The 24,332-nt window shown below is 41.1% G+C and overlaps 1 protein-coding gene across 1 annotated transcript; it reads left to right on the top strand.

The window, feature by feature from the left end:
• The first annotated feature begins 305 nt into the window (after positions 1–305).
• On the top strand, positions 306–23,116 carry mdfic (MyoD family inhibitor domain containing). The gene is made up of 5 exons (XM_056368096.1): positions 306–1,289; positions 1,588–1,747; positions 3,784–3,894; positions 16,107–16,496; positions 20,916–23,116. The coding sequence occupies exons 2-5, from the start codon at positions 1,654–1,656 to the stop codon at positions 21,164–21,166; spliced, it is 846 nt and encodes a 281-aa protein (XP_056224071.1). The 5' UTR covers positions 306–1,289; positions 1,588–1,653; the 3' UTR covers positions 21,167–23,116.
• Positions 23,117–24,332: the final 1,216 nt, after the last annotated feature.

The raw sequence follows: 24,332 nt of genomic DNA on the forward strand, positions 1-24,332 counted from the left end.
AACCCCTCATAGACAAACTGTTGTAGAACTGTAGAGTACCAGAAATTCGAATAGAATTAATGTATTTGGGGTTGAAGAGGGGTAGTGCTGCTGTCAACACCAGTCACATATATGGAGCGTATGAAAACCCATTGTATTTAACTGTGTTCACAGCTGGGGTCTCTGAGACCCCCCAAACAGAATTAATTTGACGTTCTCTGTAATGAGCTTGTGAACGTCATCGGTTCAAAATTATGTTCATAACACATTCTAAGAAAATTAGCAAAACTCATCAAGTATCAAGCTGCTGAAACACTGTCATAGGCCTATATGTTTTTTGAGCTGTCATAGAGGACCTATTGTTCCCAGGGTTACTAAATCATATTGCAACTTTTAAATGAACAATCGTTAGGCAGTAAAAGCCTTTAGAAACATAAGGTTTAATTGAATTACATTTTGAGTGTTCACTAATGACTGCTTTATTCGATGTTGATGACTTATTCTGTATATAAGTGTAAAGTGTTCAAAAACATATTATATTATGCCACTGAATAAAAAAAAAAAAAAAAATCCAGCTACACTTTCACTTTTTAAAAATTCATGTGCAACTTTACACTACTAGGTTCGTTAGTGACCTCCCTAAAAACAGGTATAGGCTATTTAAAAAAAAAAAAAAAAAAATCATAATGATCACCATGACAACGGAGCAACTCGGCTATGAGAAGTTATAAACTTCAAAGTAAGTTTCAGAGTTTTTATGTAATGTTTAAGTGCCAATGTAGGGCACACTAAATATATTTGACAGATATTTCAAAACTTTATACTAATTTTCACACATTTTAAAACACAGAAAAGTAGATTAAAAAGCTCCGGTATATTTTATTTTACTTTATTTTAAAGTTTCTCTAACTTTATTTTTGAAGAACACATGTTTAGGGAGGGCTTTGTTCACTTCTCTGCCGCCAAGGGAAGCAAAGTGAGTGAAGAGTGGCTTCACTGGCTGTAGTGCAGGAATCCGGATATGATGAAAATGTTTTAGACGCAACTATCCTCAGAAAACTACCGCCACTCAACGTCGGAGGCGTCGCGAACGTTATTATTGATATTTTTTTTATACGTCAACAACCGCTGGACTAAGTAGGACTGGGACAAACTGGCTACCAAAGTTACGTTAAGTTAGGTTTGTGGACGCGAAGTTACTCTTTCACCCAGTTTCTTGTTTTTCTTCCCACCGTCCCAGGGAAAGAGTTGGAGGAAGGAAGGATGGAAATAAGTCAGATTTGAAGCAAGGGAGTTGTCATGTTTGAAAGGTAAGTTATGCTTTATAAACAATATGTCCGCTTTAGCTATAAACAGCACTTAGCAAGCGTCCGTCGCTTTTTGATAAAGAAAAGGGAGTGTGTGAACAAATGGACTGCACATGGACTCTTTCAACAAGTTTATGTAAAAAGCGAGAGAAGGGAAATTTCCACTAAGTTTTACTGGAGCTCGACGTCACTTTGTCGGTGTGTGAATAAGCAGACGACTTTCGCAAGTTGAATAATGACCCGCACGGTGTTGCTTCGTGTCTTCAAGCCTGTGCTGATGATGAGACATTGGTTTTCACAGCGCTGAAGGCTGAGGGAAAGGGAGGAACTTCTTCTGCCGTGTGTGTCCCAAAAAGACGACTGTCTCATGTCCAAGGAGACCGTCCTTCCTCCGGATGAGCCGGCAGGGCCAGGCAAGGGCCCCCAGCAAGAGACAAATCCCCTGCTGTCAGACTCACACGGTAAGGGCACACAGGACAGGCCAGACATGAATAGCATGGGAAAAACAAAATTTAATTTAGGTCACAAAAAGTGGGTCTAGGGTTCTATGGGTGCCTGAAGAGGGTCACCTGAGGTCCTGCAGCATGTAGTAATGTAACCAGTATTTGATTGGCAGGATAGTCAGGGAAAATTACCACCAAAGTGTAAATATGTCCAGATATGTACTGGTTCATATTTAACAACATAACTCTGCTTTCATTGGGTCTGCACACCCAAATGCTCGTGGTCCACAAACCATACAGTAAGTGTGTCTGTTTAAACGCCCTGTGACATGCAAACATTTAGGAATCCCTGCTGTATGATGCACGGCTCATGTGTACATGAAGTTCTCTCTTGTGAATGTTGATGGAGTTTTTTTTTTCCTCCATGCTGCCAGTGCACTAGAAATTAAAATGAGCTATAAATATCAGTGACATATTCTGTCAAGAACTCTTGTTGCTTGCCTGGTCAAACATGAGAGAAACTGTCTAAAAAGGAAATGCAGAGAGTGAGTCAATGAATGCATTAACAGATTACTGGTACATATCAGCATTTATCAGTGTGCTTGGGACAATATCAGCCTTGTCTTGTTAAATTATATTCATGTGACTTTTAGTATACATCAGTATCTGTGCTCCCATGTTAAGCCTTGATAATGTTTTTGCTTTTTTCCTCAATAAAGTCTGAAGAAACGCCCTGGTGACTATTAACAGCAACCACAGCCAATTATAGTTTTTAATTAACTTTCTAGTTGCCCCTAAGATTATCACATGTAAAATAAGCTTACCCCCACACCCCCTTTTCATTTTCCTTCAAACAAGCAATGAACCGTTAACCATCCTATTTATACCAAGCATCATTATGGCACTGTCAAAAAATAGCAAAGTAGGACAAAGTAAGCAATCACTGGGGCTGCTGGATTGCGAATGGATTTTCGCTGGACCTTCAAAGGCGCTTGCAGTAAAGACTGAATTTCCCCTCTCAGGGGACTGTGGATGTACTGAGAATAGACCAATTTATTTCTAACTGTGATCACTAAATACTGCGATGCATCACAGAGTACTGCTGCTAACGCAACTGCCGTTACCATACATCAGCTCCAAGTTGAGATATGTGCCATATCTACCGAGAACTGCTGGCTGGCGGCCATCCGTTCCACTCCTCCATCCATTACTGCTCACAGACAGAGAGTGTTGTAGCACTGGAACAAACACATCAAGCTTTGGTAAACATGATGTTAGTTTTTGCTGAATCATTCTTAGCTGTTTTTTCTTGAAGGTGACACAAAAAAGTGGCTCAAGAAAACAGTATGTTACTGAAAACTTAAAGGCTTAGAGAAACACTGGGCTATGAGCAGGCATCTGGCACCAAACCAGTGAATAAAGTCATTGTGGAAGGTTTATTTACTGAACAAAGCAGCAGTGTGCAATGAGCAAAGCGTCAGCAAGTCTTGAAGTCAAGAAGAGTGAAGACATGGTTTAGAGTGGCGCAGTGAGATGAGTGAAACTGTCTCTTGTGTTTTTGCGCAGCTATCAGGCCTAGAGTTTTTGCCCACATACTTTTTCCGATTTAGATGAATGCAGCCTTTATGGCAGTAAAATGAAGCTTGGCAGGTAGAGCACACCCGGGAGCAGAGGGAGAGAAAATGAGATCCAGAGCTCTGGCAAGGCCTTTACCTGAAGCGCCCCACCATGTTGTGCAACCATTTGCCAGCGGCCTGTGTTTTTTCTGGCAAAAATAGGCAGAGTGACCTCTGCACCTCTGGCTCGTCCAGCTGTCCCTGATATTCTGTCCACTGTGGCTGACCCTGCAGTAAAAGTTTACATCTGTTTGTGGAGAAATGGCTGTAAGACATGTTAATTTAGAACAGTTGCGCTCATAATAGCATAACATTAAATTAAACAACTGAGGCCCTTTCTAGTAGTAACCACGCAGCATAATATTTTGCTTCTTAACTTTGTGTGCAACAGGTTTTCCTTATTCAACCATGTTTAACATTGAATGCTTGTGACCCTAGATGCTTGTGACAGTGAATCATCAGGAAGAACACCGTCTCCCAGGAAACCAGCCACTGAAGGACAAAGTCACGTGACAGATGAGAAGCCTAATTATTGCGAGCCTGTAAGAAGTAAGTTTTAACGACCTGGGAAAGCTGTGGGCGGACAGCAGGATATCTTGGTGTTATTTTTAATGATAAACAACAATGAGCTGTTTAATTGGAGACAGTGAAAATGATTAACATATTCTGCTTGCATAGTCAGATGGTTGAGTTTAACTGTTGTAGGTGTTTAGCAATGTTTTATTTAACATTTAAATGGTTATAATTTCATCCTTTTATGAACATGCTCCAGCTGTGAAGAATACTTGTTATGACAGTTGCACAGTGTGCATGCACAAGGTAGGGTCAGTTAGCCAACTAAAATATTAGCTTCAGTGTTTCCAATTATAATAGTATCAAGATAGCACCATGGTCTCTTGGCAAGTGAGTGGTAATATGCATGCTCTCTCATTCTGCCATAATGACCAAAACTTGGCTCGCCTCTCCGTTTTTGCTTCCCCTTCCAACCCTCAGGCCTGTGTTGTGGAAGTGGGGAAATCCTGTTTGTGGTTCTGGCATTTACTGTCTTAACGCACTGATTGCATCTTAGCCACAATGTTTTTACCCCGTACCAAACATTTACCTATTGGACAAGAATTGCACCAGCTGCTAGAGGCATTTCTCTGTTAAACAGTGTCTTCAGGTATATTATTCCTACCAGTAACCAGTAACCATACTAGTAACATATGTTTTAAATCATGGTTGGCTTTTTTCCTGCATTTTATAATCTGATTTTATAACTTCGGAAGCCCATATTGTACCTCTGATTTAATCACACACTGTTTTATGCAAATGTCCTGATACAGGGAGGTCTTAGAAACAATTATTAGCCATTGAACTGCTAAGTTATTAGCAGGTCTAATTAAGTCTAGATGCACTCTTGTTCAGTTAAATGACTTGATACTGAGCTATGGAGTGCAGGTCACAAAAGAAAACCGGCTAAAAGTTTTGTGTGTGTGTGAGTGTGTGTTTTATTGTTTCTAAGAAGAGTGAGATGTGTCAGCAAAGGCTAATAGCAGCTGATTGCTTCCATCCATGTAAGTGTCTCGCTGTAATAAGGATTGTGTTTGCATTTGACACAACAGTTCTTTTGTTTCTAGGTTGTTAACTTTTCCATGGCGCCTTTTCCTGCCTTTTTTTTTGTATTAAGTTTAATGACTTGCCAGTGGCTTGTTTACTAAAGCAGCGAAGAAAAGAGATTCAGATACAACAACAAAAAAAAAAAAAAGATTTTCTGTCGAGGTCTTTTTAGTTTGGCAGGTATGTGGAGTATTGCACTTCTGGAGGGAGGCATGCTTTTCTTTCATCTAGGCAGATAAGCCCCTGTGACAACAGTTTTGCGTTGTAATTGAAGGCAACCCCCCCTTCACCCTGAAAAGCACCCACACACAGCCTCTCGCACATATGCACACACACAGACTGTCTGCTGCGGGAATTGAAGAGGGAAGAAGTTGTGCTATTTCTCTTAAAATAGTCATGTCAAATAAAGATGAAACCCCAAATTTGTGCTGTGATAATCTTTTTAAAAATTTTATGTACCTATTTCTGTTTGTGGTTAAATCAAAGTTGGAAATCCTTACATTTAGTGCAGCTCAAGTTAACCTTTTTGTTACATAGACCGTAGCAATCTCACTGTGATTTTATTTGTTGAGGTAGCCAATCAGAGTGCTCCCTAGCAGGGATAATTGAGAGCCCTCTTCAACACAGAAACAGGAAATCAATAAGAAATCATCTGCTCGCCTACATCCTGGCTCTCACTGTTTTTTCTCTGCGCTGTCCGACTTAAAGCTTGTGTACAGTATGTGGATGATTACTTTTCACAACAAGAGGAAGCCTATTGTAATGTTGTAATAACAACACGGATCCTATTTCATTTATGACAACATTGTTTTGACAAGTTGTCTTTTTAACGAGTGGGTCCTCTTTAAAACAGGAAAGTAAACATGGCAGTGGTTTCATAGTAATTTAAAACTGTTCTTTGTGGAGCATAGCATGCATTTGCATGAGAGTGCAGCAAACAGTGTGCAAGAGTAACTTAATCTTGCCACACAGTTGCAGAAATTAATCATTAGATGTGTGACCTAAAAAGCTGAAATTGTTGTTTCAGAAATCCACATAGTTGGTAAAAAAGCTAACGTGTTGTTGCTCAGGGGATTGCCAACCACTGTGGCTTGTTATAGAAAAAGAAGTACAATTCTGCCCTTCCTCTAAGGCCTTTGTCAATGAACGGTTCCTCTGTGGCTCCGCCATCCTGGGGGAGGAGGGAGAATCTTGTGGGAGAGACAGACATTCCTCAAGAGACCGTTCTGGGTTTTCAAGCAGCTGATATCTCCTGCAAACAGGGCCTTAGCTTCCTAGTCCCTGCCAAGAAATAAATTGCTACCACCCAGGACCAGTTTTAGGAGTTTAATCGTCACATTATTCACCGGATTGTCAAATACTTTTTTTTTAAAAATGCTTCTGTGGTTGATAAAGATGACCTTACTAGCTTCCCAAAGAACAGGTCTGTTTTTTTATCTCAGGGAAATTCTGTAGTGAAAAAGGAAGGTCAAATAACATGACTCTCTTTTTTTAAAGGAAGACATTAGTCTGACCTTTGTGTGAATCCCTGATTGGACTCTTTAGTGGCACACCTTCAAGGTTATTACCTGTGTGCAGAACTGACCTTTCAGAAGTGAATTTGTGACCCCTAATAAATGCAGTAAAAGGGATTGTTTAATGGGAAAGTGTCTCATACTTACACCTGTCTTGCAAGAACATTCCTTGACAGTGCAACAATTAATATTCATATACAAAACTATAAAGTGTTATGATAGCAGACAGTTGGCAGAGTTAGACTAAGATAAAACAAAGGGCAAGTGCCTCTTCATCATCATTTTCATCATCAGCGCTGAAATATTTTTGCTTCCCAAGTGTTGAATCAACATTCTCAGACTGTCACACTTTGCCTCATGTATATTCCAAAGTTACTTAAGTACTTTGAGACTTTTTAACCCAGAATGTTTTTTTCAGCTATAGGAACTGCATGGTGATTGTTGTTATGCAAAATTCATATCTTTATTGTAATCCTCAGAGCCCTGTCTCTGCAGAAATAATGTGTCTAAAGCATAGACCTATTATAAACTGAACCGTAATTTTCAAGTGATTACTTACCAGTGGGTCATGGAATCAAAAACTGTATAAATAGGGTGAAATGCTAGTGTAGGGGTTGATTAAAATGGCCATTGTAATTCTACCTCTGTTGTAATTATTTTCTCATTGTCTTGGTGCAGATAGATTTCATATGGGAAATTTCAAGTGTGTTAATTAGCATATTTTACCCGAAGTGCCCGAGCCTATTCACTGTGAATTTTTTTTTTTGAAGATATTCAAAATACTTGAGCCAAATGATTAGATATGCATACCTCAATTCATGGACTGAAGTCTTTTAAGTGCTTATGTTAGATACAAGGCAACATATATGGATTTTGATTGTGGAGGAAGAGTGTGGATTTTTTTCTTCATTGCTGAGAATTTGGATATTCAGAGTCGTTTTAACACCGATTGACCTTTGTGTCTAAATGGTTCTTGTGCAGCACATATCTGCAGTAGTGGAAAATAGTCAGATCTTTTACATCAATGAAAGTAGGTTACTGCATAATAATACTGAAGAAAAGTCCTTAAAATGAAAGTAAAAGTACAGAAGACAGAAGGATGCAATAGTTAAATTTTGTAATTAGTTTAGGTGATGCAACTTTTGTTAGTTGCAATCTAATCTAATACAAGTCAGTTGTGTTTTTTATTTAGAATCTAAATCTGCAATGTAAGTAGTAACTAAGCAATCAGATTACACAGTGGAAAGTGGCATAAAAATAACTGAAGTTAAGTTGAAGTACCTCAAACTGCACAGTACTTCCCTAACGGCACATCTGTACAGTTGAAACCCAGTCACCATTATCTTTATATCGCCTGTCTGTTTAGCGCAGGTGAAGTAGGTGGACAGCTCTGCTCATGTTTATTGTCTCCCGGACCTGTGCCACACAAGTCAGTGTCAGTGCCGTTTCGCAGGCCACTCACAGAGAGAAGAGAGAGAAAAAAATCAGCTAGTTCAAATGAGAGCAGCGCAGGGGGGATTACTTGGCCTCTAACAGGGTTTTGGCTCCAACATTAAGGTTAAAACCCTTTTCTATTACTGAGATCTCTGCTGATGTTGCCCCCACCAGCCCTGACCCCCTCGAGCTTCCAGCTCCTTGCCCCCTTCATGTTTGCAGGTTCAGTGCTTCTCTGCGAGGTCATTCTGTCAGGCCCCCTGATCAGTGGAGGGTGACCAGGGACCAGGGGATGGCTCCCGTCCAGACACACAGACAGCCACAGCAGACACAGGCCCCGATGAGTGCAATACACCCCCCCCCTCTCTTTCAGGCTAGAGCTAAAATCGATGCAGGCGTCTCTGTGTTTAAAAAGCCACTCAGAGGCAGACGAGCAACTCTGTCTCAAAGGCTGATCTCTCAGCTTAAGGCCTTGATTGGCATCCCAAAGATGTGAGGCACTGACCCACAGCTGTCCCATTAGTAGAGGGTTAATGTTGAGATTGATACTGAGCAAATAAAGGAACTAGGTATGTGGGTATTTTGATAGACTGCCTATCCCCTCTCTGACCCAGAGACAGACCTCAGCTGTATTTTTGCTTTTAGGGAGTGGTAGCGCTACTGCCAGATCCTCATCCCTGACTCCAATAGTGTCTGTGTCCACAGTGGCTGTTTATTTGGTGTGTGTGGTTGTCCCAGTGTCTGCCTTTATGCATGTGTATGCCTTTGAGTATATGGGCACAAGGATGAATGTGCGCATGTGCAAGTCTGCGTGCCTGCCGTTGAATTTCAAACGAATGAGTTTCCTGTGGAACTTCTACTTCAGCGAAGAGATTTTGAAGCCGGTGGAATATTTGAGTCATCGATGTAACTGAAACTGAAAATACCCCGTTCCCCTCCCTCCCTCCCCCCTCTCACCCTCCCGTTCACTCCTGCTCTGTTGCTCAGTTTTTGTTTTTGAGTCGTCAGCGAGGAGAGGGTGGAGCACGTTTTTGGAGTATGGAGCCTGGCAGCTCCCTCAGGCCTGCTCTGAGTCACGTCATAATTGATCTTTCTAGAAATTGTGGTAGCTAGCCGTGTAAAGCCTAAATCTGTGCAAGATGTGCAGCTTTTAAAAGATACTGCAGTCGAGCATTCGGCTGTCTTTATACTACACTCTTTCTCCCCTCTTGGATGGTGAGAAACAGATGAGGGAGAATGAAAGGCGTTTGACAAAGCTTAATGCAGACACAGGCTCGTACAAATTCATCTCAGAAATGAGGAGAGGAAGAGAATAACGCACCATTTAGTGTCTCTCACAGCTGCCAGGTTGTAAGGCTCCTTGATGTCTTGCGTTCTGCTACATTAGTAGCACTCAAATTAGCACCGTGCCAAATTCCACACAACACTGGAGAGACCAGAGACCTCTGTGGCCGGAGCTTGGCCGTGAGGGGGTGGGCTGAGTGTGAATGACTTCCCCTCAACATGATTCATGTAAGAGAAAATGGCATCTCATTGGGAGTTTCAATGATTTAGATAACAGTCAGACATATTAATCTGGGAAAATGTTCCGTTTTGAAATCAAAGGATAATTGATCACCCCCTTCCTCCACCACCTGCCCTCCCTTTCCCATCACACACACACACACACACACACACACACACAGATACACACACACACACACACACACACAAACACACACACACACACACACACGTGCACACACCTTAACCAGCCTTATGCACCAAGTACGCTGAGAGGTTCATGTCGTCAAATCAAGCTCTAGTCTTTCAAGTTGCCTTTGCTACTGTAAAATGTAATTAAACAGAACAAGGTCCGAAGGGGGTTATTTTTTCCACTCAATCAGCAGCGAAATTTGAAATTAGGAAACCCCTGACACTCTGCTTCTCTCTTGGTTGGGTGAATGTGGTAGCGGCAGCGGCAGCGGTGGTGAGGGAGGATTGGAAATAATATTAAGCGCTGTCTTCAAGTGTCACTTCCCCTTCAGCAGGGTGGAAGAGCCAAATTTGAATGACTGTCAGAATGAATTAAAACAGGTTGGGAAATAAGTATGTCACCACTGACTGTCCTGGAATGGGATAGAAAAACAGACAAAAATGTGATGTTTCCTGCTTAACTGAGATGCTACACAATATGATCAGCCTTGACAGGTGAAGACAGCTAATAGAGTTCTGTTACAGGCTACCATAACACACCCACACACACATACAGAGCATGTCACTTTTGCTGATGAAGATCCAATATCAGAGCAAGTAATTTAGCTATCCTCAGCGGCCATCATCATCTGCGCAGCCATCATCATCATTTTATCTTGGATAAATACAAAACATCATAGGTGTGTGTTAACTGACAGGGCCAGGATTGCAGTATGATGTCCAGAGTCACATATTTTTCATATCTATTGGAACAAGTGACATTCCTGTTAGCCTGTGTCAGGTCGCTATCCACTCTGTGTCAACGCTCAAGACAAGGCTACTGACTTGGCATGGCACCCACATCTTTACATTACAGGAGTAATTTTCTAATCACATGCTAGTTCTTGGTTGTCAGTTGACATCGTTAATTTGCCTTATTTCACACTGCTGATATCGGCATTATATTGATACTAATCACAGTTAGTTTTTTTTTTTGTCATTGTGATGGGACACTTAAATGATGATCTTCAAGTCTGTTCCTTCCAACGCGTCCTTCCAGACAATAAAGAAAGTCCTTGTCCAAGAGTTTGGAAGGTCAAACGGTAAACGAGGCTTTGATACACCCAAGGAAAATTTCAATCGGAGCCCTTTGTAATAACATTCATTGTACTATTTTCCTCTTTCTCTGTGTCCCCCTCGCTCTGTCTGCAGTATAATTCCCCTGGTTTTGCGTCTATAAATATGGACAGGGAAGATGTATAATTTCTAATGAGAAAATATATCCCTTTGGATTGAAAGGCAGGAGCTGTTCCACGTGCTGCTGTTTGTTAGGAGGAGAGATGATACCTCAGGCTGTTTTGGCAGAGAGAGGAGGGGGTGGCGGCGGTGGTGGTAAGACGAGTCTGGCTAGGTCATTGCACATTTACAAATTAGCATTTCAATCATGCAGGTACATGGCCAGCCGAGCAGAAAATATACATGTTTTTCTAATACAAGGCACAAAAAGATAAACAAAACACTGTCCATGTTAGAAGAATTAGCATTTCAGAGCTAACTGCTGCTATGTATTCTACACATTTCTGTTTGGGACTCATAACTAAAAATAAAGGTGTCTCTTCAGCTCTCATATTCCATTCAGTGTTAACTCACAAACTCGTAGCATTGTGTAATAACGGCTATTAGGAGATGAATACAAGATCTGGGTTGTGGTGTTTATTTGGCTGACATGATGTGACATTTGAATAACTGTATGCTCTCTATGATGGGCATTCTAATAAGCCAAGGCAAACACCTTTCGTCTCCTTCTCCCTCTTTCTCTCTCTCTCAGGGGCATTAATATTAAAAAGGACTGAGCTTTAGAAACACAGAGCTTGTGTGGTTGTTCAATCCGCTCCCTGCTTTACCTGCGACTCTGGGCGTAGCAGTGTGCAAATGAGAATCTCCTCACTGCCCTGTTTGACCTCTGTGTTATATTTTCATGTTCTCGACTATTTTAGAATTCTTGTTTATACAGCTCTGTTTCAGTTGACATGCATACATGCATATTCCTTCCTGGTAGGTCTGCTCTGTGCGTGTGTGCGTGCGTGTGTGCGTGTGTGTGTGTGTGTGTGTGTGTGAGAGCTCCAGTAGGCTTGTGACACATATATGTATACTCCTCCTCTTCTTTCTTCTGTCTTTTGGGTGCAATTTCCAGCTCCCTCCTGTAGGACCTATTTTCTGTGACAAAAACGGAGGTGTTTATATACTCAGTTTTACATACAGAGCGATCCCCCACACAGCTCTGGCACAGCTCCAGCGCTCTCCAGGCACTCCGGTGCTCGGTCCCTGTGTGGCGCAGCCACTGAAGACTCAGTGACAAATGGCAATTATATTTGTGTGTTCTTCATGAATCCATCAAACACTGGCCTTTTAAAAATGCTCCCCAGATATTTGAGGCTGTCAGCTACTAGTAGCTGGGACCAAATTGGGATGCTGCTTAGACAGTCAAGAACTACTCACCCCCTAGTTTCCCCTGTGATGTGTGTGACAGCGTGTGTAGGGGAATACCATGTTTTATTCAACTACAAATGTACACTCTCAACAGTTGTTGATGTGCTAGAAATAGGGCGGTTACAAGTCCAATTTGGTGTGTGTGTGTGTGTGTGTGTGTGTGTGTGTGTGTGTGTGTGTGTGTGTGTGTGTGTGTGTGTGCGTGCGTGCGTGCGTGCGTGCGTGCGTGTGTGTGTGTGTATGTGTGCGTCCAGTTGATCCTCCAAACGTGGTGTTTTAATGCAACCTGTCAGGCTGTGTGCATTCGGTTATCTCAGGACATGTACCCATCTCTACAAGCTTGTGGCAACCACACAACTCTTATAATTTGAATATTTGCTGGGAGTTGTTCATACTAAATTTTGATGCTAGTTGTGTGTCCTGCTGTGTTATAGGAACAATGCAGTAGCAGCGTGCCTCTGCTCCGTCAGGATTTATTAACAGGGCAAGCTCATAATTTCATAAATCACTTGTATCCTCAGATGTGGAAACAAACTTTATGTTCAAAAACTTCATCACTGCATTATCTTATTTTGAAGTTATGAAGTCTAGTCTTGTGTAGTTGTGTACCCATATTAAAAGCTCATAGAGGTTTTGTGCACACTTCTAAAATGTCTATTATATAGTAAAATTCACAGTGATTCATTTGGATTGACTTATATAATGCAAAATGCACAATTTTTGATACATTTCAAAGTGGACTTGACAAATGCCAGCTTTTTCCTAAATCTATATTGTATGCAGTTTTACAGCACACATTGAACAACCAGATGATCCTCATGAGGTACTCAGAACAAATGCTATACATTTCTCTTTCATTGCACTGCATGTACAATGAAAGTTTCCCCAACTTACCACCCTAGCACAATTCCAACAGGACTTACTGTATTTCTGCTTTTTCTCATTAAGTCTTCATTTGTCTCTTGGTGGCTGTACAAGTCTGTCATTGCCATCCTTGACAGTATCATCATTATCGTGATCAATGATTATGAATATTTTTCCACCGTGTCCATTCATCTTAGTCACTGTGTTCATCAGGATAAAAATAAAGACTGTGAATGTGTAAAGACGATCCAAGAACATGCCACTGAAGCGCGCCTCTCTTCGGACTTGAACCACTCTTTAGGGCTTTGCAGCGTGTCAGAAACCTGAGTTGCTGCTTATGTACTCTGGGTTTTACGTGGTGGTTCCTTAATAACTATTTGTACTTTGGTAAATTGAAGGTTTGACTTCCTCAAAAGGAAAGGTAATTATGCCTCCGAGTCTACTTTGGCCTATTTGTGCATGAACATGTGTCTGTGTGTGAGTCCATGTGGCGAGATCCCTTAACCTAAATGGGAATAGCGACTATTATTACGCAAGACACTGTGGGTGATTGATTTGTTAAGGAACTCTTATTCTCTACACAGGAATTTGCTGTGTTGTACTGACTTGGAGAAACAGGTGAATTATTATTATTGTGCGGTGTTAGCTGCGAATTGTGCAATGTTTGTGTGTGTATGTGGTCTTTGCCAGTGAGTTTGGATCATGAGCTGTAGAGAGGGATTTCCCTTGTCATCCCCATTAAAGTCAGCCAGTGCTTTTTGTGTTCGCACATCAAAGTATGAGGCTACATCTGATGAAGAAAATAATGTAAATAAAGAAGAAATTGTTGGAATGATGATTGGATTGGATACAATTCATTTAATCCTTGATTTAAATCTTTGTCAGTGTAAATCTAAAGACAGCAATCCAACCATCTTCAGGACAAAACTAAAAGAATAAATCACAGCCAAATGAGGAGCTACTTTTTATTATCTGGTTTGTGAGTCTTGTTGATGAAAACATTTTGCTAGGGTGTGACTCAAATTAACTGACTCCAGATGAGTATAATGCACTAAGATTTCAAAGATTAGTAATTTATTTAGAAATTCAAATGTCTTCCTGGTAAATCAAAATGAGTACATACCACTGTGTTAATGTGTAGGAAACCCTAAGTGTGTGTTTTCCATGGTTTCTTTTTCATATTGGTTGGCACAGCTTAAGAAAAAAGTAAGCGCTGGAGAAAAAAAAGAGGTGAAAAACATGCCCAGTTGCAGCTGTCAGGGGTAAAACTGAAGAACAACAACAGATGTAGCCTACTCTGAGTCTCCTTGTTAGCAAGCTTTAGTCTCTCCTCACATTGTCATGGGCAGGCTGCAAGGCTTTTGTCTTTTGGAGAAGAAAATCCATCAACATGGTCTTAAATCACTGAATAATGAATTCTATCGTGTGCTACCCAGTTGTCTAATTCAAATTGCATGGAATCCTGATCCCTAAAGTCTATATTTGTTTATCAGAGCAGCATGCAGAACCCTGAATGAGGAGAAGGCGAAAACCCAGTGTGTGTATTTAATTGCTTTGTTTTACATCCACATTCACGTCCGGCCTCTCCCAGAGTGATGTGTTGTTAAAAAGCGCGAGGCCCGATTCCCACACTCTCGCCCTCTCTTGTTAACCGTAATTGTACTTGTTGGTGAGCTGACAGAAAGAAAATAGAGATGGAAAGAAATTACCAGCATCATATTAAGTTCTATGTTTGCATCTACTTTGGAAAATTTGTTGATTTTTGGACAGCTGGAAAACACTTAAACAAGCCAGCTAGCACTATACATCTGGTAAATAAGGCAGAATTCAGAGTTTGGTAGTGAAGATACTATATATTCAATGTATATGAAGGAAGTATAGTTTAGAAAAAAATGAATAAGTATGGTTCACACAGAAAAACTTAAAAAGAGATGAATAATTCACAAAATCTCAAGTTAACCATGCACTGGCGGCGTGTGCACATGCACAGTGGCTCTGATGTGGAGGGAAGGTAATGTAGGAGTAACTCCCAGTAGAGCTGAATGTGCAGGTGTTCCTCTCAGTAAAATGCCACCTCCTTTGCTCACTCACATCTTTCGCCTTCTTTCTTATCAGACAGGTCGCTGTCTCCTGACTTTCTGTGGCTGTCACACATACACTTAGTAAGACTAGTTGAGGCCATCTCTGAGCTTTCAGAGGAAAGGAGATCATTACTGTTGCAGACAGCAGCTATTTTGTATATGCACAGTATCACAGGCTCTCTTTCTCTTTTTTCTGTATTAATCTCTCTTTCTCTCACACTGTCTTAACTCACCTGGGTACTGCTCCCACAAATGTCTTTCTGCCTACAGCAGTGGCTTTTGTGAACCTGTCACATATAAGGTTCCTGTATCTCTCCGCTTCTCTCTGTCACTCCGGGTTGAAATGTTTGCCATATGATCGATATTATCATGTTAGGAAATGGTGGCAAGATTTGCTGAGAGTGATTTCGCTGAGAAAGGTGTCTCCATCTGTGTTCGGTTTGTAAGAACTGAATATCACAAGCTACTGTGACTTTTTATGTGAATAAATGATATGAAGTGTAAGGTGCAGAGAGTGCAGATAAAGTTCTCTTTCAGTTAAAATAAAGTTACAGCGTTTAGCCGCGTATGGATGAAGGAATCCGCAACTCTTTGTCTTCCTTAAAAAATAAACACCATAAATGCTAAGTAAGTTAATAAGGTAAACCACTAGTTCCTTTTGTTGATCTTGTATCTTAGTGTTTGGTAGTGTTTTGTCTACATTCACATCAGAAAGACTGTATATGATGTGTGTATATATATATATATATATATATATATATATATATATATATATATATATATATATATATATATGTGTATATATATATATATATATATATATATATATATATATGTATATATATATATATATGTGTGTGTATATATATATATATATATATATATATATGTATATAAGTAATGTTCTGTGATTGTTCAATATTCAGTTTTATTTGTTTTGTATTTAGACTTGCAGGTGTTTCAGCTGAATAAATGCACAACAGATGAAATACTCCAGGGAAATTTGATGATTTAAATACTAATTTAAGTCATTGTACAAAATCCACACACCCAACTTTTTACAGGAGTAAAACAGATATCCTTTCTTCTTCATGTTTCCCTCCAGCTCAACCTCAGTCTGAGCCTCAGCCAGTGTCCTCGGAGCCTGTCGAGGGAGACGCTGCCAAGGACAAAAATGGCTTTCGCCACAACAGCACTGGCACGCCCGCGCTGAGTAATGGCAGTGGAATCCACCCTGGCATCGGCGGGGCTGGGGCCACGCGCATATGCACTTGCGGTGCCAACATCAGCAACATGGGCGTCATGGGTGGGTCAGGCCCTGGCACAAGAGTAGTGGCGACTGCGCCGACTACAGAGCAGCCCAGGAAGCAGCCGTCCACACCTGTGTCACAGAGGATGCAGAGGAAACTGAGGTCCAGCTTGTCGGTCAACAGTGACAGCAGCAGACGCAGCAAAGGCAGTTCTACTGGGTCGCAGAAAGCTCCTTTACCAGAGGGTGAGTATCCACACACCAGTTATGATGGACAGCAAATATAGAGAGCAGAAAGCTACACACATACTGACAACTGATCCTCATACTAACGTGTCTAACATTTGTTCGCTTGCATCCTTCTCTTTCTACATCCCTCCTTGTGTTGGTCATGAATTCATTTCATTTGTAGTTGGGATATCTCTGGAACTGAGGTCAGTCAGGGCATTATTCTATTGTGTATTGCTTCAGATACATCCGCATTCATAAACACACTCCAGTCATCATAAAAAAACATAAATTGGTAGTTTTAAATTGTTAAAAAAGTTAAATTAATCTAATCTAATAAAATACTGTGCAGCAAAACCACCTGATCCCTAACATGCAGTCACACAGTGAAATGAGAACACCATCAAATCATCACCATCAAAGTGGTTTTTGTGTTTAAGAAGCTGTTCTTGGGAGGCCTCCTGAAATAATAGATATTGATAATAAATTCTTACCTTCTCTTACCTTTTAATGATGGGAGTGCATGACCTCTCATATTTATCACTCCTGCCAAGCAAATGACATCTCATCCCGCTCCTGTGGTTTTTATTTTCTTTAACAACAAGTCAGAGAGTCTGTTTGCCATGCAGGGAAGCCGTCACTTTGTCAGGTGCAAGGCTGAGGTGAGTCCAGTAATGAAGGCGGTTGGCTGGTCCTTTTCCATTGGGGAGATAGGTGTGACCGTCTAACGAGGCCTGAGAGCGCAGGGTGCCTATTAAAAGTCGTGACCAGCCTTCTTCAGGCCCCTCACGGCCCCTCACACCTCTCTGGGCCCTTTCTGGTTCTCCCTACATCCCGTCAGCACCACCCTGGCCCTCATTACCAGGGCCTTGTTGCATTTCTCCTCCAACTACTGTGCATGTATTTGTGGACATGCATGTGTTCTCTATCCTTTCATGCCCCATACAATATTATTGTGCAGGCATATTTCTTTAAAGTAGAGTGGCTATTCTTATGTATTCATTCAACCCAAGGCCTTTGCTGCATGACTCACAATGGTCAGAAAAGTTGCCGGTCAGATCTTTGATAATGCTGTACTTGAAATACACATCAGATTGAGTTACAGGTGAACAAAACAAGAAGGTGCACGTACTGTACACATCCGCAAAACTTCACAAGTAAAGGTGGGATGTATCCACTAGAGATATCCCAGACACCTTATGTTTTCAACATCTTAATTGGTAAAGGACAGAAGCGAGAGGATGAAAAAAAAACAAAACAACAGCAGCTCAACAAGTCTGTCTCATTATGGCCTTTGTGTTGCTTATTTGCAGACACGAGAGCTCTCAGAATCAATATGTTCGCTCTCAACTATTTATTTCCCCCAGGAAAACAGCCAAGCTGTTGTGTTTGAATGTTTACATGGATTAACATAATCTGTTTGCCTGTGAAATTAGCCTCCTAAACAGCCCCCTGAACACAGGAAATAAAAGGCGTAAGCTAGCATGAACTAGCTCTGGGGATTCTGCTGCTCCCTGTGTTTCTTGGCACATGCCGTTGGCACCGAAGCCAATCTGTGATAACGCCACAGCTTCTGAGGAGTCATTTACCACAACGCTTTTGTTTAGCGGGGTGGGTTGTCTCAACTCTTGTCATCCAGTTTGTGTCTCTGTTAATTTGTGTGTAATCAGTTAAGGTCTCAAAGCTGCTTTAGCCTCATTTAGAGACTTAGGGCCAAGGCTGCGAGCGCAGACTTTTGCTATGCTGTAAACCTCGATGTGTTTGTGTGTGTTGTGTAAGCTCTACTTTTCCCTCAGTCATACATTATAAACAGACCTGCTTTAAAGTACATGTGGTGGACCTCCGCTGTGTAACCCACATCCTCTGCCCTCTTTACCCATGTGTGCCTTCTATGCACTCCCTTGGCCACCAAGGCTTTGTCTGATCAATCTCTCTCTCTTTATCTTTGTCTGCCTAGCTATCTTGCCCTCTCTCTCCCTCTTTGTGAGTTTGAATGTTTTGCACAGCTTGCCGCTCCGAGGCCCATCCAGCTTGTTTTGTGTCATGCCGCTCCCCTTTTTTGATGTTAGCTTTCCAGATGTCTCAAACTATTTCCTCAGAGGCGCCGGACGCTGTTTTTGGCCCTGCAAACTCTGGGCTTCATCGCAGCTCGCTGACATTAAACAGGAGCAGTGTCAGTGTGTGCTGTTCTGTCTGTCTGTTGGTTGATTTCACTCTGTGTCTGTCTGCCTTTCTGTCCTTCTGTCTGTCTCTCTCTGTTTTCATGGAGATGTGCCTTGCGTCCAGCTCTCTTGTGTACAGTATACGACCCCCCATCCCCCGCTCCCCTCCTTCTTGCTGGCTTCTCTAAGATCCAGACTAATCGCTGGTGTTGAATTATACATCCAAGTGAATAGCTGAGATGGCCGGCCGCTGCCTAATGCCTATGTACTGTGTTTATATCGTATTCACCGTCTGCTGTTACAGTCTGAACGCTGGCATGGCTTTACCCTCTGGGTCCTTCAAAGTTTGTTAGGTTGAACTTTGAGGTTTTGTGCATGCTGCTGAAACTGGGCAGTGTTTATTGCTCTCATTGGCATTTTGCTGCACTTAGATGACAGTACACTACAGTCAATGCCAGTATACAATGTGGTACGAGTTTTGTTTTTCTAGCATGAAACAAATCCACAATCTGGCTAACAGCAATTTACTGCATGTCCGCACCAGATGTTCAATAGTGATGGATTTATTCTCATGCATCTCCCATCACTGCCAGTGTTATGGTCTCAGATAAGTATAATAAGATGCATTCAAACTTCAGGCACCCTCACAGACACACAGGCACGTAGACACGCTTGCTCGTTTCATGTTCCCTTCTCTATCTTGTTTGTATCGCAGTCAGCTAATGCTTCTGGTCAGCTCTGCAGCCCTGAGCACCGCAAAAATAGGAAAAAAATCCCATCCACTTTGATTAATCAAACATGAGCATCCAGCGGTCCTCAGCTTGCCTTCCCATGCCGTCCTCCACACTCTCCTCCTTTCACTTTCCCTCTAACCCAATCAGTAACAGCCCCTTCTGACAGCTCAAGATGGCCTGATGAAAGTTATGCAAATGTGCCCTGTTTGTAATGCTATTTTTCTGCATCCATCCACATCATGTCTTTTTAACACTCCAAAGCAGTGGCGCTGTGCTGGCCTCGGTTCAAAAAGGAGACAGCTGCAAGGGGTGTATGCCAGGCGCACTCAGCGAATGATACTTAGTATGATTTAGTGACTTGGATACAACTACAGAAGTTCTAGTGTGGAGCAGCTGGATTAATGAAATCATAAATTGTGAGCATTTAACTCTTATTTGGGAATCTGTGAGGTCTGAATAAACAATCATTGTTCTGTATTTAATCTCACCTTTTGCACTTATCGCTTCAGTGCTTTGTGCTTTATTTTTTTCCTGCAACACAATGAATAGTTTTGTTCCAAATTACATTTTTTGCTGTTTGGAAAAAGTTACTTCACCTGTTATGACTGACAAGTTTAGGTCAAGTTAAGTTGTTTTTTTTTTTTTAAAGGAGAATGGGTAAATTAAGTCTTTGATTTGATTTGATTTGATTTGATTTGATTTGATTTAATTTAATTAATGAATATAATGCCTATGTTGAATTAGATTGTTTTGATGATGTTTTCTGGCTAGAGTTGAAATATTTGGGGGTTAAACTCTTCTGTACCGTCACTAACATACTGTGTCAGTGGAAGATTCTACGTAAAACTTTACATTTTTCTTATTTCATTACCTATTCAAACCAGCTTAGTAGCATTTTAATGAAATATGTAACTAATTCAGCCATTCAGAAACAGATTTGTGATGGTTAATGGGCACATTGGTAATTTAAAGGGGAACTCTTTATTGCTGTGAAACAACAGGCTGAAACTTGCCACCAGCCACATAAAGTGAAGAGGTTAAATGTTAATCAGAGGTGTGAGCATTGCCAGCATTAATCCACCTATTTGCCAGGGAGAGACTCTTGGACTTTGCTAATCATCTTTGTGTGATCAACCCAGCAGTTTGCATGATAATGCCACAATTATTTAACAGTCCGTTAATCAAAACTGCAGGAGAGGAATTCATTTCTTTGAATTTCTCTTGTTTCCTTTGTCCCCCCTGCCTAGTTAGCCCTCACCCTTCTGCCTCATACCTACTCTATTGTACCTGTCAGCCTGCCATGCATGTATCCTCACTCACTCACTCACTCACTCACTCACTCTGCACTGTTTTTAACAGGCACTAATTCTAGTGAGTATAAAACTTAAAATATTCACATGTAACGAAATTAATTTACAGACACATGCAGATTTGTGTTTTTCTTGTTTTGTGTTTTTGTTCTCTTTGATTGATTTTTATTTCATTCACATATTTATGTCACTTCACAACTTATCACCCTGGCTGCTCTGACATGGACCCAGACTGCTGCGTCCACTGCATCTTGGCCTGCCTGTTCTGTGAGTTCCTTACGCTTTGCAACATGGTGGTGGCGCAGGCCTCGTGTGGCGCATGCACGTCAGAGGCGTGCTGCTGCTGCTGCTGCACCGACGACCTGGGCGATGACTGCAACTGCCCCTGTGACATGGACTGTGGCATCATGGATGCCTGCTGCGAGTCCTCAGACTGCCTGGAGATCTGTATGGAGTGCTGCGGCATCTGCTTCCCTACATAGGGAGGCCTGTACTGGTGAGGACCAGGGTGTCTCTGAGGGGGATAACTGGAGCCCACAAGAGAATCTAGAAGGACACTGCTGCTGCTGTCACTTAAAATATAGCAGCAGACAGAGGGAACAAGTGTGTGTGGGTGTGTGTATGTGTGTGTGATGTTCAGTATATGTGTTTGTGGATGTCCTTTTCTTGTGATGTGTGATGACTGTTCAGTGTGTGTAATAGTATGGTGCGGTTGAGTAAAGCATGCTTTGAAAGATGTATTTTGACACTGGGCTTCTCCATCAAAATCAGCTCAGCAGGGGCTACAGTAACTCCAGATATATGAACATGTCAGTTAAATCTTTAGTTTATAGTAAGTCATCTCTGTTAAGTATTCTATCCTTTGCGAAAAAAAAAGTATTATCACAGACTGCCTTAAAAGATTTTATTATTACATCAGGAATGCTGAGTAATTGTATCTTATCTTGCCTTTTTTTTTTTTTTTTTTTTTTTTTGTCATTTTGGTGACGGACGTGTTGCGTACACTAAACAAAATGATAACATTTACTCTGTTTTCATTTTCAATACTTCCGGTTTTTTGATGCTCAGAAGCTGAGGTTGCAGTCTTAGTACTGTACAACACTGTAACAGGTTTATGTGACACTTCATACATTCTTAGTTGCATACTGTATTTTTGCAACACAGACTTTCATTCACTCATCTACTGTAGCACTGCAGAACAGCTGAAACTGGTGAAATATCAAAGGTGAATCAGGACATTATATCATCTGCTACTGTCAGGACTAAATACTTTTTTATTTGAAACATTTTTTGAAATGGTATATTATTACAGAACTGCACAAAATTGCTGATAGCTAAATCTTACAAAGTGCTGGAACGTCGATGAAAACATTTTTATGCCAAAGAATCTCATCTTACACCTCCTGATTTGGCAGTGTTTGAAGCCTTGGGTTTACTGGAAATACAGTGCAGATCCTCACATTTTTAATACAAAAGGTTCTGACCAGCTCACTGCACAGTTTTCTGCAATGTTAAGATAAACAATGTCTACAGCTTATATCTTTATTTCTCTGAAAGTCCTCCTCTAATGTTAGCCATCAATGATTAGACTTTGTCAGCTGCATATGGTACAAGTCTTCTCTGTGATGCTATTTTACATACATACTGTGTAAGTATGACTTGTTGAACTGCACTCTGTTCATGAGGGGTGTGATAAGGAATTAAAAAACGGTGACCCTGGTTGCCATATAAGCGGCTTTCGGGTATGAAGCCCAGTGACTCACAATACAAAAAGGGAATCATGAACTGTCAAGCTGAAATGGTAAACTAATGCAGGGTAAAGGCAGTTTTCTTCTCTTTTTTTTCTGTTCCTTAATTCTGTGTATTTCCAGATGAGGTTGCGGTGAATCACCAGTGGAGTCATTTTCTTGTCTTGGAGATGTGCTTTGATGTTGTTTAAGTGATGATACTTAATGCTGGCCCTCATTAGCACTGCTTGATAAATGGTAACAAAAAAATGTCCCTTCGTAATGCCAACAAAGATAATGTGCTGTCATGTACAGCTCGTCTTAATGGCGCACTGTTATTGTGTATAAGGAAGCTGGACGGGCACCTCTGCAGCAGAGAATGTGCAGAAAGAAAACCTCATTTTCATGTTTATGATTAACTCAAGCCACATGTTTCGTCTGTGCTAAGGAGTGTCAAGAAAACACTATATAGATAATGTGAAGAATTTATCTAAAAGAAAACATGTATACATGTAGCTACAGTAGTTGTCCTCCTATACTATACTGTTAATTTTTTTTTGTGCCGTACACTTGATCCGTCTCATTTCCATCCTGGTGCATAATTTCTTAACTTGGAGTTCACAACTCATTTTATTAGTTTTGTACATTATCTTCCATCTCAAAGAGAACAGTTTTTAGAAAATAAAATATTACTAAAAAAATGAATGATTATTGTTTTGCACGAATTTTTTTAAATGTGTTGATCATTTCTTCATCATATTCCAGTTGTTACAGGAGCAAACTCTCAGTCCACTCTGGTAACAAACAGACCTCTCTTTCATTTGAATGTGGAAACTATTTTCATAATTGTCAAATCATTTTAGTGGGATCAGAGCAGTTGCTGGTTCTGGCTTCTCACATTTGAATATATCTTGCATTTCTTTGTCAGTTATGATATTAAACTGTTAGTATATGTCTTTGAGTTTTGGATCGGTAATCCAAAAAAACAATTGAATACATCTCCTCGATTTTGGGAAGTTATAACTGGCATTTTCACTGGTTTCTATAAGTTTCTGCAGCAGATTGGTCAAAAATGTAATTAATTGCTAGTCGCAGCCCTGACATTAAATGTAATTTAAAGAGTTTGGTACAGGATCTGTTGCCTGCTTGTACCTTCTTGTTTTTTCTCTTGTGGATGGGGCAGCGTTGCAGCACAAAGTATAAGTTTCATGATGACCGCATCTGTAACCTCTCACCTCTTTCACAGCTCTGTGTTGCACTGTCCTTCTCCTCTGGTCTTGTCTCTATTAGAGAGGGTGCTCAGAGTGCAGCATTAGCACTAACATGGAAACATGGCCAACAACACTCAGTGAGGTCATCAGGGAGCAGGGACCTCCTGCTGACTGGAACAGCAGTCTGACCTTCAGCCGACACCACCCCCTATTAACCTCTCAATTAACCTCCACGTCAGCCCCCCTGCTGGAAGAGCAGGGAGAAAAAAAGGCCCCCCCACCATTCATTCTATCTTTATTTCCTTTTATCATTTTCTGCCTGGATACACCCTGGCCCCAGGAAATTACCATCTTATTTCACTAATGCGTTGGGGAAAATATCACTGTCCAGAAAGTCTGTAATCACACAGGAGTTGTACTTTTCTGTCTTTCTTTCACTTTATTCCACATTCACAGAGGAGGCGGAAAATATTAGAAACTCCAGGTAGAGCGTGCAATGACCTTTTCACAAAGTCGTCCACCTTTCCACTCCTCTAATCAATCCCCCTCTGATCGCTCACTGTGTGCTGGATTGTAATGTCACAATTAGGACGGCTCCATTGTTTCTGTTTGCCGTCTGGGGATAAATTCAGCACTTCTCTGATCTCAAGGTCACTTCTTTTACAATATTAAATAAATTAGAGTGTGGCGGTGGCCACCTGCTCCGACTA

Source organism: Seriola aureovittata, chromosome 22, assembly GCF_021018895.1.
Source record: "Seriola aureovittata isolate HTS-2021-v1 ecotype China chromosome 22, ASM2101889v1, whole genome shotgun sequence".
Lineage (NCBI taxonomy): Eukaryota > Metazoa > Chordata > Actinopteri > Carangiformes > Carangidae > Seriola > Seriola aureovittata.

What these genes read in the sequence shown, in the direction of transcription:
- mdfic (XM_056368096.1), top strand. Translation starts at nt 1,654, where the DNA reads ATGTCCAAGGAGACCGTCCTTCCTCCGGATGAGCCGGCAGGGCCAGGC. An exon ending in CCTGCTGTCAGACTCACACG is followed by an intron (nt 1,748 to 3,783) that starts GTAAGGGCACAC and finishes TTGTGACCCTAG; the next exon opens with ATGCTTGTGACAGTGAATCA. An exon ending in GAAAGCTCCTTTACCAGAGG is followed by an intron (nt 16,497 to 20,915) that starts GTGAGTATCCAC and finishes ACATGGACCCAG; the next exon opens with ACTGCTGCGTCCACTGCATC.